General features: G+C 48.5%; 1 protein-coding gene across 1 annotated transcript; it reads right to left on the bottom strand.

Moving 5' to 3' along the window:
* Positions 1-3068: 3068 nt before the first annotated feature.
* Positions 3069-13200, bottom strand: LOC306819415 (uncharacterized protein). Its single transcript, XM_079373213.1, has 8 exons — positions 13118-13200; positions 6241-6522; positions 6088-6161; positions 5840-6011; positions 5686-5748; positions 5492-5569; positions 4454-4704; positions 3069-3765 (listed from the first exon to the last, which is right to left on the bottom strand). The coding sequence occupies exons 1-8, from the start codon at positions 13191-13193 to the stop codon at positions 3694-3696; spliced, it is 1068 nt and encodes a 355-aa protein (XP_079229339.1). The 5' UTR covers positions 13194-13200; the 3' UTR covers positions 3069-3693.
* Between the last annotated feature and the right edge of the window lie 2232 nt (positions 13201-15432).

Raw genomic sequence — 15432 nt, 5'->3', positions numbered from 1 at the left:
GGAACACACAGGGACTCCAGCGCCCCCTGGAGCTAGAGCTGAGGAAGACAGAGCAGTCTACATCACTCTGTGTGTGAGACTGATGTTGAGTGACAGAGAGGGATGTTGAGTGACAGATAGAGAGTGACAGAGAGTGATGTAGAGTGACAGAGCACTCTACATCACTCTGTGTGTGTGTGTGTGAGAGAGTGATAAAGAGTGAAAGAGAGTGATGTAGAGTGACAGATAGTGATGTAGAGTGACAGACAGTGATGTAGAGTGACAGAGGAAGACAGAGCACTCTACATCACTGTGTGTGAGAGTGATAAAGAGTGACAGAGAGTGATGTAGAGTGACAGAGAGTGGTAAAAAGTGACAGAGAGTGACAGAGAGTGATGTAGAGTGACAGAGAGTGGTAAAGAGTGACAGAGAGTGACAGAGAGTGTTGTAGAGTGACAGAGAGTGACAGAGAGTGATGTAGAGTGATGTAGAGTGACAGAGAGTGATGTAGAGTGACAGAGAGTGGTAAAGAGTGACAGAGAGTGACAGAGAGTGATGTAGAGTGACAGAGAGTGGTAAAGAGTGACAGAGAGTGACAGAGAGTGATGTAGAGTGACAGAGAGTGACAGAGAGTGATGTAGAGTGATGTAGAGTGACAGAGAGTGATGTAGAGTGATGTAGAGTGACAGAGAGTGATGTAGAGTGACAGAGAGTGATGTAGAGTGACAGAGAGTGATGTAGAGTGACAGAGAGTGGTAAAGAGTGACAGAGAGTGGTAAAGAGTGACAGAGAGTGGTAAAAAGTGACAGAGAGTAACAGAGAGTGATGTAGAGTGACAGAGGGAGACAGGGACACAGGGACTCCAGCGCCCCCTGCAGGAACACACAGGGACTCCAGCGCCCCCTCGAGCTGGAGCTGAGGAAGACAGAGCACTCTACATCACTCTGTGTTTGAGAGTGATAAAGAGTGACAGAGAGTGATGTAGAGTGAGAGAGTGATGTCGAGTGACAGAGAGTGATGTAGAGTGACAAAGAGTGATGTAGAGTGACAGACAGTGATGTAGAGTGACAGAGAGTGATGTAGAGTGACAGAGAGTGATGTAGAGTGACAGAGGGAGACAGAACACTCTACATCACTCTGTGTGTGAGAGTGATAAAGAGTGACAGAGAGTGATGTAGAGTGACAGAGAGTGGTAAAAAGTGATGTAGAGTGACAGAGAGTGATGTAGAGTGACAGAGAGTGATGTAGAGTGACAGAGAGTGGTAAAAAGTGATGTAGAGTGACAAAGAGTGATAAAGAGTGATGTAGAGTGACAGAGAGTGATGTAGAGTGACAGAGAGTGACAGAGAGTGATGTAGAGTGACAGAGAGTGACAGAGAGTGATGTAGAGTGACAGAGAGTGACAGAGAGTGATGTAGAGTGACAGAGAGTGATGTAGAGTGACAGAGAGTGATAGAGAGTGACAGAGAGTGATGTAGAGTGACAGAGAGTGATAGAGAGTGACAGAGAGTGATGTAGAGTGACAGAGAGTGATGTAGAGTGACAGAGAGTGATGTAGAGTGACAGAGAGTGATGTAGAGTGACAGAGAGTGATGTAGAGTGACAGAGAGTGGTAAAGAGTGATGTAGAGTGACAGAGAGTGATGTAGAGTGACAGAGAGTGGTAAAGAGTGATGTAGAGTGACAGAGAGTGATGTAGAGTGACAGAGAGTGGTAAAGAGTGATGTAGAGTGACAGAGAGTGGTAAAGAGTGATGTAGATTTATGCTACATGAGCATAACTTCAACATCTGGATTATGACAGTAAAACTACAGACACATAACTTAACCTGATTCTACATCATGCTGTGTGTTTACACTGAGCCACCAGGCAGGTCAAAGGTCACCAATCTGGAGGGACACCTAAAGGTCAAAGGTCCATGAGTTATATTTATAATTTGTGTGTGTGTGGCCTACAGCAGTTTCTCACACCACACCTGTTCAAAGTGACACACTAAAGTGTGGCTCCTGTGACGTCATTGGGTGCATGTTCTGCGTCCATGAAGTGAGAGCGCCATCTGGTGGAGAAGAGGTCACATTACAAAATATTGATGTTAATATTTAGAATTTTAAAAAATCTGTTTGTTGGATTAATCTTTACACTCACCATGAATCTTCTGGATGTAGTCCAAAGCTGTTACCATGGCAACAACCACAGAAGCACTGACTGAACTGCACAAACACGTTGATTTGGAGCAGATAGACGAGGTTTGATCGATTATTGAAGAAACTAAATTGTTGGTATTAAAGGCGTCTGAGCACGCTCAGTGTGATTCAGCTTTACAAACGCCAAAGACATCATCAGTCTGTACAGGTGACCACACCTGCAGACATTAAGTCAGGTGGGATTTGAACCATCGACCTTCACATTAAAACATTATCAACAGATCTGTAGTGCTTTGCTCCTTTTCCTTGGAGGCTCTCAGCGCTGAAGATGGTCTCTGCCAGGAGACCAGGGTTCACTTCCTGCCTCGACTGATCAAAGGTAAGTCACACACACGTGTGTGTGAGGAGTGTGTGTGACTTCGTTTCAGTCGTTGCGATGTCTCATCGATTTCTACTTGTGCCGTTTCAGAGCTTCGATTTTCACTTGTGAATTTGAGCGACCATCGAGGAAGAAACAGGAAACAGGAAACCTCAACAAGCTAACATGCTAGCTAAGCTGAGCTGCTAGCTGAAGTCTATTCTTAAAAGTACCTAGTGTGTCTGCCTCCCGGACCCCGACTGGTATCATGTGACCTTCACCTGCCCGCTCAAATAACTGTGCAGGTGAGAGAAGAGCTGATCATGTGGGGATGATCCACCAGGGGGCAGAAGCAGACAGTTTATGATGATGATGATTTTATGGATTTTCTTTTCATCAACATTAAAAAAGAAAAAAAAAAGTCAATATTTAAGGCAACAAAACATTTTATAATCTGTTGATCAATTATTTAATAATAATGAAGAAGTGTTTGAATCAGACGAGAAACAGAAGACTCAGTTTGTATTATATTATAAAAGATGGTTTTAGATTTAAACTAATTAAAAACATCATCTGACATATGTAGAGTGTATTCGATTGTTTATTCGTCACCATGGTAACATTCACCTGCTCGCACTTTGTGATGACAGGAACGACAGACCGTCAGTGAGACTCAAATGAAAGTCTGAACCTTCGAGGGGTTAATGTTTTTAATCTAAATACAAACAGGTTTCATACCTTCACAACAAACAGCTGATTTACACACAAGCCCCGCCTCTGATGATGCATGCAGCCAATCAGACTTAAGGACAGGGATGACATCAACGCTGACCGCAGCAGGTGGAAAAGGAACATCCGTGTTTGCTTTCATGTTTCAGCCAATAACAATCTAATCTGTTCCAGTGATGACTCTGAGCAGCTGATGTCACAGCGCCCTCCTGTGGTGTTCAGAGGTAACACATGATGACGCCTTAATCAGCTGTAAGCTCGTTTAACAGGTGAGTTAGTCATTTAAAGATTATAATGAAAAACTGTTCTCTCCACATGAGGACAGGGACAGTTTGATCGTGTTTAGTTTGAGTTCAGCTTAATAATAAAAAAAAGGATTATTCTACGGAGGAAGAGTCCGTCATCATCATCATCAGTAATTCTGTCATCCTCGGGGGGAAGGAGGGGCGCAAACGAGGAGGACGAGGGGAGGCTTCTGGTGGAGTCACACTCGAGGAGCCTTCTTCCTGGGCTGAGGAAGAGGAGGGGGCTGCTCTTCATCTGCCTCTCGGGGGGCCTGAGGAGAAGAGCACACCACTAAATACTGCAGTGAGTCAGTCTCCATAGAGCTCTATGTTAAAATGTCCAACTTTACAGCTGCAGTTCCTCCAGTGTCCACTAGAGTCTGTCTCCTGCAGTGAGTCAGTCTCCATAGAGCTCTATGTTAAAATGTCCAACTTTACAGCTGCAGTTCCTCCAGTGTCCACTAGAGTCTGTCTCCTGCAGTGAGTCAGTCTCCATAGAGCTCTATGTTAAAATGTCCAACTTTACAGCTGCAGTTCCTCCAGTGTCCACTAGAGTCTGTCTCCTGCAGTGAGTCAGTCTCCATAGAGCTCTATGTTAAAATGTCCAACTTTACAGCTGCAGTTCCTCCAGTGTCCACTAGAGTCTGTCTCCTGCAGTGAGTCAGTCTCCATAGAGCTCTATGTGATGTTACTGCTCTGCAGGTCCTATGTTAATAAGTGTTTGAGGACTTGTTCCTCTCTGTCACGCCTGTCTGATGGAAGTGGTGGTTCTTGTGTTTAAAAAAGTTCTTTCATTTTTTATTGATTTTGTTGATTTGAAATAAGTGCTATAAAAAAGAATCAAAGTACTGAACATGCTGTTGCCCTTCATGGCTCTTTAGTTTATGTTGGGGAGAAACACGAGCCATCGGTACTTTAGCTTTAGCTTAGCTCCTCTGCTGTGTCTACCTGTGCACCTACCTGTCGTCTGGGGCTGGGCTGGGGCTGAGAGCCCGGCTGGTTCGGGTTTTTTGGGCGCTGCTGTTTGTTGCGATGTGGGCGTGGTCCAGTGTGGCCAGCAGGCTGCTGCTGCTGATGATGATGATGATGTTGTTGATTGGGTGGGTGAGGATGGTGGTGTTGAGGATGTTGTTGATTGGGCAGGTGAGGATGGTGGTGCTGAGGATGTTGTTGGTTAGGATTGGTCCAGCCCAAACGAAGCTCCTCCTCATCTGTGGAGAAATCCCAAAAGCACAGAATATTTGATGCTAATTAAGCTAATGCTATAATGCATTACTGCTGCTGGTACCTACAGTCTCTAAACTACAGGTGGTAGAGTCTGCAGTTATCAGACCTGCTGGTACCTACAGTCTCTAAATTACAGGAGGTAGAGTCTGCAGTTATCAGACCTGCTGGTACCTACAGTCTCTAAACTACAGGAGGTAGAGTCTGCAGTTATCAGACCTGCTGGTACCTACAGTCTCTAAATGTCCCACAGGAGGTAGAGTCTGCAGTTATCAGACCTGCTGGTACCTACAGTCTCTAAACTACAGGAGGTAGAGTCTGCAGTTATCAGACCTGCTGGTACCTACAGTCTCTAAACTACAGGAGGTAGAGTCTGCAGTTATCAGACCTGCTGGTACCTACAGTCTCTAAATGTACTACAGGAGGTAGAGTCTGCAGTTATCAGACCTGCTGGTACCTACAGTCTCTAAACTACAGGAGGTAGAGTCTGCAGTTATCAGACCTGCTGGTACCTACAGTCTCTAAATTACAGGAGGTAGAGTCTGCAGTTATCAGACCTGCTGGTACCTACAGTCTCTAAATGAACTACAGGAGGTAGAGTCTGCAGTTAGGGATAGTCAGACTGCCTTCAGCAGACCGAGAACCGTGTGATCTCACTCTCAGCTCGCGCTGCTATTCAAATGAAGCCGCTCAGAATCCGTCTCCTCAGCCTGGATCTCATCTGGATGGTTTTTCTCATTTTCTGTTTGTAGATGTGAAACTGAGAGAAGTTACCCTTCACATGCATGCGTTGTCTCCGTCTGGTCCGAAGGCAGCAAATGATGACTACAGTGAACAGAATCAGAACAACTCCTGAGAAGGAGATCGTACAAAAGTTTGATTAGACTCAGGTCAAGAAAACTTCATTTATTTAGGACTGCAATGTGATTGTTGTTATTATTGATCAATGAACAGGTGAGCAGACACACCTCCTCCAGCACCCACGAAAACCCAGCTGCTTATCCCTTCAAACAGTTCAGGTAAGTCCCACACTGAAGAAGAACATTTGAGAAGAGAGTGAATACATCCAACGGATTCAGATACATGTCAGGTGAAGGTAGGACAGGTGTGGTCAGAGCTTACCTGACTTGATGCAGTCCTGACCTAGAGCCTCACTGCTCATGTTGCTGACCCTGTTAGACACCGTGCAGGTGACTGTATCCGTCCCCACCTTCTCAGCTGACAGTTTCACAGACACACCTTCATCCTTCAGCGGTTGGCCGTTCTGATGCCATCTGAAGCTCACACCGTTCACCTGTGGCAGGTTAGTGGTTAGTTACAAAGTGTAAAGCTAAAGATGGTGTCAGTGCACGTTGTGTTTGGACACTCACCGGGTTAACTGAGCAGGTAAACGTCACCATGTCTGATTTACATGTAAGCTTTAATGTGGGTTTATTGACGTGCTCTAAGTAGAGAAGAAGAAATATTATTACTAACAGAGATCTGATGTTCATTGGGTAAGGGAGAGGTGTGTGTATAGTTACCTTCAACACACAGAACAGTTTTAAATGTCCCGAGTGATTTCCCATCTTTGTTGTGGACCTCGGCTTCGTACGTTCCTTCCATTTCCTTCGACACTCGCTGCAGCCGCAGAGATCCATCCTCAGAGATGTCCTCTCGCTTCCCCAAGGTCACTGAAGCTCCGATCTTGTTAAATATGTTTTCTCCGTTACGTTTCCACCTCAATCTGTCCGTCGCGCCCACATTGACCAACGGATGGACCATGAAGTTGCCCCCTGCTAGAGAAAACTGTTGACAACCAGCACCTGTGGACACAAAGTGGGTTTGTTCTGGAAAGTTCAATGTGTTTGTGTCTGTGAGAATCCAACAGTCACAGTATCACAGGAGGCTGGTTGGTCATTACAGCTGTCAATCATGACCTGTTATCTAGAGATGCTTCAAAGGGAGCAGGTTTAAGACCTTACTTAGTCCTATATTACATTACATGTTGGTAGAAATAAAGGAGGGAAGATTTCTGTGATGAAATGGTTGAAAATAAAAGTTTGTGGTTTGTGTTCAGAGGAAGAAACTTTGCAGAGTTTTAGTTTTGTATTCGTTATTGACAGGAAGTCCCATCCTGAGTCATGGCGTGAAGAAGACAATCAACCACAGTTTCCATGACGATGATGACATGTGTGAAAGCGTGATAGTCTGTAAGTCATTGTCAACACATTGTGGCGAGCTGCGTGGAAGAATTACTCAAGGACGAGCTTTGGTCTCAGTCAACGCACACACTGCCCCAAGCAGGTGCTTTTATTTAGACAGAACATGAACAACAACAACAAAAACTACATTGCCAACAGCAGGAGGTCATGAACAGCAATACCCCAAACACTCATGGTATACACCAAAGTCCTGAACACCCATAATGCTTTGCAGCATCAAATCCCCGCGATTGGCTCTACGATCGCTACATAGCCCCCACCTGAGGGGTCAGTCGTCCCCTGCGACCCCATCACCCAAAACAAAGTCCCTCAAGCGTCCAGGCCGCCTTCGGCGGCGCGCGGACCGTGTAGGACCATCAGGAGCCGGTCCAGGTGGAGGGTCAGGGCGCGGAATGCTGTCATCACCTCCCTCATTAGCAGCAGGTGGAGAAAGAGGGTGATATGGGGAGAGTCTGTCTGGGTGCAGCGCCACCATGCGACCCCTACCAGGCATCCGTACCCGGTACATGACCTCAGACAAGCGGCCCACCACTTCACTGGGCCCCTGCCAGTTGCTGCGCAGTTTTGGAGAGAGTCTCTTCTTGCGGACAGGGCAGTACACCCACACCTTGTCCCCTGGTGCAAAGGCCCGTCCTTTGCGGCGGATGTCATAGGCCCTCTTCTGCCGGACACCGGAGTTTGCCTGGGCCTGGCGGGTGTAGTCATGCCCCACATGCAGACGCTCCCTCCGTCTGCCGAAGTAGTCCATTTCTTTTCCGCCGGCAATCTCAGGTTCCAGCGGGGTGTGAGAGCGCTGGGTTGGTTTCTTCTGGGCGGTGCAGGCATCATTCTCCTGCTGTTCCCTCAACTGCTCAGCGGTCAGCGTGAGTCGCCCTTCTCCGTTGCTAATAGGGCAGGCAGCCGCCGCCCTCTGGACTGCCTAGCTCCGCTGGGTTGCAGCTGACCGACGGTGTCCCCCTGGCTGGCGCTTCCTCTTCCGCCCAGACTGGAGCTCCACAGTCTCTTTGCCTAGGGTGACGGTCCTCTTTACCACGTTGACTTGGGCTCCCCAGCGGCTCAGCAGGTCCAGGCCGATGATACACGGGTCCCAGATATTGGCAAGCCAGAACTCGTGCACCACCTCCTGGTCTCCAGCCCGGACCGTCAACAGCCTCTTCAACTCCATGCTAGCCTTTTCTCCGGTCACCATCATCAGCTCAGCTCGTTCAGCTTCATGCAGCGCCTTGGTGAGGGACCGGGGCATAGCCAGGTGAAAATGCTAGCGCAGTCTCTCAGGCGTGAGCCCCCGTAGGAAGGCGTGCAGGGCCAGCTCCTCTTGGGCAGCTCTATCGAAGTGGGGGTAACCTTGTTGGGCATACAGCTGCACATCAGCGGCAAAGTTGCCCAGGCTTACTCCTCCCCATCGGTGACAACTGGCCAGCTGGTCTCTGCTGTGATCCGTGGAGCGCTGCTGTCCAAACCGCCTCTGCAGAGCTGTGGTCAGGCTGCTGAGGTCTCGCTGTTGTGCTAGGGTGAGGTCAAGGAGCACTTGAACTGCCTTTCCTTCCAGCGCCAGAGCCAGGTGGGTGGCAGCTTCCTCGTTGTTCCAGCCACTATGCAATGCTGCTAGTTGGACTTGGGAGAGGTATGGCGCCAATGGTGTTGTCCCGTTATATCGCGGCAGCTTGACTGGGGACTTCTGCGCCACCACGGGTTGTGTCAGACCTCCTGTGATCGACGATGGGGGAGGATGATCTGCAGCGTTGATCTCCGGCAAGTTGTAACCAGGAGCCATCACGGCATCAGCTGTAATCACCCTCCCGGCCTCCAGGGGGCGAGGAGGCCGCGGCGCGCTGGAGCCATCTGGAGGATCATCTGCCTGCAGCATGGCTGTGGCCACGCTGCTCCTCCCAACCTCCAGGCGGCGACGAAGCCACTGAGCGTCGCCTCCCTCTCCGGCAAGCTCTCTCTTCAGGCGCGCCAATTCTCGGAGGGCAGTCGCTCTGCTGCATTGCTTGCTCAATCTCCAGGGTTTCTGTCTCTGTTCTTCTCGACGTCGCCATCCCACCTCTGACACCAATGTGGCGAGCTGCGTGGAAGAATGACTCAAGGACGAGCTTTGGTCTCAGTCAACGCACACACTGCCCCAAGCAGGTGCTTTTATTTAGACAGAACATGAACAACAACAACAACAACAACTACATTGCCAACAGCAGGAGGTCTTGAACAGCAATACCCCAAACACTACAATCGCTACAATATATATACTAATAAACTGGGGTAATGTGATTACATGACACAGTGTCCTTTTATCTTTTAGACTTTTCTCTTCTCTTTTCTCCTGGAAGCTAAACTGGGTTCATTATAACCAGGATAAGGGCTAATGATGAACTCTGCAGCAGCCTCTACCATCAGTGTGTGAATGTGTATGAATGGATGAGTTCATACTGATGGACTCTTTACTCTGCAGCAGCCTCTACCATCAGTGTGTGAATGTGTATGAATGGATGAGTTAATACTGATGGACTCTTTACTCTGCTGCAGCCTCTACCATCAGTGTGTGAATGTGTATGAATGGATGAGTTCATACTGATGGACTCTTTACTCTGCAGCAGCCTCTACCATCAGTGTGTGAATGTGTCTGAATGGATGAGTTAATACTGATGGACTCTTCATGCAGCAGCCTCTACCATCAGTGTGTGAATGTACTGCTTACTAAATCCACTTCGTACAGAGGCACTGCTTCAAAGATTTATCATTTACTACACAATCAAGTGTGTGATCTTTTGGTTAAAGTTAAAAAACAATGGGCAGAGGACACGGCGGTGGACATGGCGGTGGACACGGCGGTGGACATGGCGGTGGACACGGCGGTGGACATGGCGGTGGACATGGCGGTGGACATATCACCAGACGATTGGGATTCATGTTTAAAAAATATAAACACGATGTTTAAAGAAGTGGGAAACAAATTAATTCAACTGAAGATAGTTCATCGGTGGCACCTCAACAATTACACAAGTGGAAACTAATATGTACAGACTCCTGCTGTGGGGAGACTGGTGCGTCTATCTGTCATAGACTTTGGACATGTTCTGCTATTAAAGACTGCTGGAATAATATCCAACATGTACGAAGTACTGGGAAAGAACTTCCCTCTGCTAAACGGGCTCTTCTGGGCTCCACAACAGAACTTAAAGAGTTCTGAGGCGCTGGAGGAGGAAACACCCGCCTCCTTATGAAGAATGGACCACAACTGTGGCTCAATGAGCAAACTGGATTAGTACATGTTTACATGGGGCCCTTTCATTGGCTATCAGTCCCTGTAACTTCAGAGGTCAGCTTGGTCATTTGATTTATTTTAGCATTGTTCGGATCTATTCACCAGAAACAGTGTGTGCACTATTATCAGTCATGTCATTGTGATTATTTTCTTTTCTTCCTGTTTGTTTAATGAGCTGTTTCATTTTCTGTCTTTGTTATTACCTGTTTGAAAATTAATAAAAATGTTGAATACAAAAAAAAGGAAAAGGCTTCAGCTGACATTTAGCAGAAAGGATGATGTGGTTTTAACTAGGCTGAGGGTAGGGTGCTGTGGTCGAGTTACTTAAAGGTAATAGGTAAACATCCTGTTGGCCTGTGTCAATGTGGGCAGGAGGAAACAGTCCGACATGTTGGAGTTTAAAGAATGAAAGAAGTCAGTTATTCAGGGAGTTATCTGACTCTGACTCTCATCCTTCTCATTTCAGTTCATGTTTTCTGTGGAAATAAATCCAATGTGTTGCAGGTGCAACTCTTCGTTTCTTACAGGCTACTGGCCTGCATCAAAGCCGTCTGTGTTTCTGAGTTATACAGCAGTAAGACTGTTTAACTGTCGTCAGCTAACAGCTAAGACAGAACTCTGTCCCACTCAAACGATGATGTCATCACTCTGAACACCTGCTGCTCACTGATTGGTTGACATTCAGCTTTGATCTGCCAGAACATTCCATCAATGTATTTCAATGGGCTTACCACTGCTTGCAAAACCTCAGATATCTTGAAAACTAAACATGGTATCACAGATCCGTTTGGACTGTGAGCGACAGAACAAATAGGCGCACGTTTTGATGTATTTTATTTTTATCTAACATTCAGACTGGGACCACAGTGGCGATTTTAAAACATGAGTAAAAACTTTGAAATTCTGGACATCAGTTAGAGTGAGAGTCCAATGTGTGTGTATGTGGTGCGTGACTGTCAAACAAATTCCTCCCCTGGGAGACTGGAACATTTTATTTTTTTATTTTTTGTTTTATGAGTGAGAGGACACTCAGAGCTTTATTCTGATGTATTTTGTTTATATATGCGAGCAACAATGACTTCAGGATGGCGATTTACAAATATGTCTCCAAAACTGAAGTTTTTGGCAGTTACACTCGAAGATTTCAAATTTTACCATCTGCTTTGAATGGGGCAAATTTTGGCCAAATTTTTGTCATTTAAACTGGATTTGTGTCCAAACCGTGTCCCCGAGGTTTCCACAAAGTAAGAACACACTTTTCAGGGACGAGCCGGTCGTTATATAATAATAATAATATTTACAACAGTAGTGTTTAGTAGTAATAATTATACACTCCTGCCCTGTAGGGGGCAGCATTACACTTCACAGCCTGCAGGAACTCTAAAAGAAGAAGAAGAAGAAGATTGTCTCCACATGTCTCCTCTCACAGATCCTTAGTTTTCCTGAACGCTCCGATACGGGTCGGATGAGCGAGTCGCTTTAAAAGTTGCGGCTGCAATGAATTGTGGGTCGGCACTTTCTGATCTCCTTTGGTAAAGGATGCTCCAGTGTTTCCTAAAGGAGGTTATAAAGGAAGCATTGAGCCTCCTTTCCTTCACTCTTAGAGAATTCAAACGGCTCTTATCATGGCCGCCACCTCACTGCTTCCTGGGTTAAATTAAAGAGTGAAAGTGGACAGGAGGGACGATCCGAACGCTCCGTAAAGAAAGCTCAAATTAAAACAGCCATCGCCTTCAGATCACGCCATGTCTCAGTGTGTGTGTGTGTGTGTGTGTGTGTGTGTGTGTGTGTGTGTGTGTGTGATAGCAGAAATCTTTGTGACCTGTTGAAGCATCAGACTATGTTGAAGCTGTCTTTGTATCTTTGTATCTTTGTATCTTTGTATGTGTGTTACTTCCTGTTTGTGAACTTGCTTTCACACTGCCTCGACCACAATCACTTCCTGCTGCTGCACGCTCGGCTCTTTGTCTCAACATGAAAATACATTTCTCTGGTTTGAGCTGCAATCACAAACTGTCCTTTCAAAACCACTTCTATAGAGATTTAACTACAGAGAGACATAAATATACATCTCATAAAGATTTGACTGCTCATGTTTCAGAGCTCTGAGCGGACTGACCGGCCTCCTGCACGGAGACGAGGTCTGCAGGAGGATCATTATGAAACATGTATTCATGTTGTTTTAAAGTGGACTGTAAATACATACAGACTGTTAGTGGAGTTCTCATTTTATATCTGCTGATCATCAAAGAGCCTCTCTTCTTTAGTGAATGTTGTGACACTGAGGTTCAGGAAGAGTGCGACCTTTAGTCGAGCTAACGTCTCACAGCCGGTGAGCGCAGAATATAACTCAGGCAGCAGAGCGTCGTGTTGTCGGACCTCGGCTGGATCCAAACATCCTCCGTCGTCTACCATTCATCATGAAACGTCCAGAGTCGGTGGTTTCATTAGACTGAGACTGAACTTTATGGATCCTTTTGGGATGACTCCCTCAAGGACATTTAGGTTCCAGCAGCAGATACAATCAAACGTAGCAGGTAAAAAGGTTAAAAAAGGTTAATAAAGGCTAAAAAGAGAGAGAGCTGCTGGTCTCTCACAGCACCAGGACGAGTCACCATGTCCGTGTTTAGATTTATAAACAGACGTGATTCAAATCAACTTTAAAACCATCCAATGAAAAACAGGTTTTTATCGCCTCAAAAGGAACGCGTCTGAAAACGCCTGAATCAGAGTCTGACTCCTCGCCATGGAAACGTCTCATTATCACAGTCGTATGTGAGGACGGGTCAGAGTTGTCCCCAGGACAGGTGGTGTAAAGGAAGTGTAAAGGAGGTGTAAAGGAGGTGTAAAGGTGGTGTAAAGGTGGTGTAAAGGTGGTGTAAAGGTGGTGTAAAGGAGGTGTAAAGGTGGTGTAAAGGTGGTGTAAAGGTGTACCTGGTGTTTCTGCGCTGGAGGTGATGGAGCAGCAGATGAGGAGCACAGAGACGATGAAGGCAGGAGACATCTTCATCCTCGTCACATTCAGCTGAACAAGAAGAACAATGTCAGCTTATTTCCTGTCACCGCCTTTATACGTGTGTGTGTGTGTGTGTGTGTGTGTGTGTGTATGTGTGTGTGTGTGTGTGTGTGTGTGTGTGTGTGTGTGTGTGTGTGTGTGAGTGTGTGTATGTGTGTGTGTGTGTGTGTGTGTGTGTGTGTGTGTGTGTGTGTGTGTGTGTGTGTGTGTGTGTGTACAGGAAGTGATCCAAGAGGCCTCACAAAACAAAAATGTCAAATTTAAAGTGAGAGAAAAAGTCAGTACAGAAACATAACGCACACAAACACAAAGAACTGTGACATCAGACTTTGTTCAGAGACGAGGTCGACCTTTGACGAGTCCATGTCTACAGGATGGACGTCAGTGTGTGTGTGTGTGTATGTGCGTGTATGAAATGTGTGGTTACGACACACACACTGCTCGGACATGCTGAGTTTGTCTTCATTAAATCAGCTGATTTTAAAAATCTCTTTGATCTCTATTCGATCATCATGTGTCCATGTTTGACCTTTGTGATGATTTCTCTGCTCGTCATGATGTTCAGCGCCCCCTGCAGGGACACATGGGAGACTCCAGCGCCCCCTGCTGGAACACACAGGGACTCCAGCGCCCCCTGCAGGAACACACAGGGACTCCAGCGCCCCCTGCAGGGACACACAGGGACTCCAGCGCCCCCTGCAGGGACACACAGGGACTCCAGCGCCCCCTGCTGGAACACATGGGAGACTCCAGCGCCCCCTGCAGGAACACACAGGGACTCCAGCGCCCCCTGCAGGGACACACAGGGACTCCAGCGCCCCCTGCAGGGACACACAGGGACTCCAGCATCCCCTGCAGGGACACACAGGGACTCCAGCGCCCCCTGCAGGGACACACAGGGACTCCAGCGCCCCCTGCAGGGACACACAGGGACTCCAGCATCCCCTGCAGGGACACATGGGAACTCCAGCGCCCCCTGCAGGGACACACAGGGACTCCAGCGCCCCCTGCAGGAACACACAGGGACTCCAGCGCCCCCTGCAGGGACACACAGGGACTCCAGCGCCCCCTGCAGGGACACATGGGAACTCCAGCGCCCCCTGCAGGGACACATGGGAGACTCCAGCGCCCCCTGCAGGAACACACAGGGACTCCAGCGCCCCCTGCAGGGACACACAGGGACTCCAGCGCCCCCTGCTGGAACACATGGGAGACTCCAGCGCCCCCTGCAGGAACACACAGGGACTCCAGCGCCCCCTGCAGGGACACACAGGGACTCCAGCGCCCCCTGCTGGAACACATGGGAGACTCCAGCGCCCCCTGCAGGGACACACAGGGACTCCAGCGCCCCCTGCAGGGACACACAGGGACTCCAGCGCCCCCTGCAGGGACACACAGGGACTCCAGCATCCCCTGCAGGGACACATGGGAACTCCAGCGCCCCCTGCAGGGACACACAGGGACTCCAGCGCCCCCTGCAGGAACACACAGGGACTCCAGCGCCCCCTGCAGGGACACACAGGGACTCCAGCGCCCCCTGCAGGGACACATGGGAACTCCAGCGCCCCCTGCAGGGACACACGGGGGACTCCAGCGCCCCCTGCAGGGACACATGGGAACTCCAGCGCCCCCTGCAGGGACACACGGGGGACTCCAGCGCCCCCTGCAGGGACACATAGGAACTCCAGCGCCCCCTGCAGGGACACACGGGGGACTCCAGCGCCCCCTGCAGGGACACACAGGGACTCCAGTGCCCCCTGCAGGAACACACGGGGGACTCCAGCGCCCCCTGCAGGGACACACAGGGGACTTCAGCGCCCCCTGCAGGGACACACGGGGGACTCCAGCGCCCCCTGCAGGGACACACATGGGAGACTCCAGCGCCCCCTGCAGGGACACACATGGGAGACTCCAGCGCCCCCTGCAGGGACACACCGGGGACTCCAGCGCCCCCTGGAGTTGGAGCTGAGGCGGGTTTTAAGCCTCCAGTGTGTGATCCTGTGTGTGCGATTGTGTGTGTGTGAGATTGTGTGTGTGCGATTGTGTGTGTGTGAGATTGTGTGTGTGAGATTGTGTCTGTGTGTGAGATTGTGTGTGTGAGATTGTGTGTGTGTGTGAGATTGTGTGTGTGAGATTGTGTGTGTGTGTGAGATTGTGTGTGTGTGAGATTGTGTGTGTGAGATTGTGTGTGTGTGTGAGATTGTGTGTGTGTGAGATTGTGTGTGTGAGATTG

The sequence above is a fragment of the Symphodus melops genome (genome assembly GCF_947650265.1).
Source record: "Symphodus melops genome assembly, contig: scaffold_218, whole genome shotgun sequence".
Lineage (NCBI taxonomy): Eukaryota > Metazoa > Chordata > Actinopteri > Labriformes > Labridae > Symphodus > Symphodus melops.
This window is presented reverse-complemented; position numbering and strand designations above follow the sequence as displayed.

Coding starts and splice junctions, on each gene's coding strand:
- LOC306819415 (XM_079373213.1), bottom strand. CDS start 13,193: ATGAAGATGTCTCCTGCCTTCATCGTCTCTGTGCTCCTCATCTGCTGC. Junction 4,705..5,491: donor ACAACGCATGCATGTGAAGG/GTAACTTCTCTC, acceptor ATTTCTCCACAG/ATGAGGAGGAGCTTCGTTTG. Junction 3,766..4,453: donor AGCCCAGCCCCAGACGACAG/GTAGGTGCACAG, acceptor TCTTCTCCTCAG/GCCCCCCGAGAGGCAGATGA.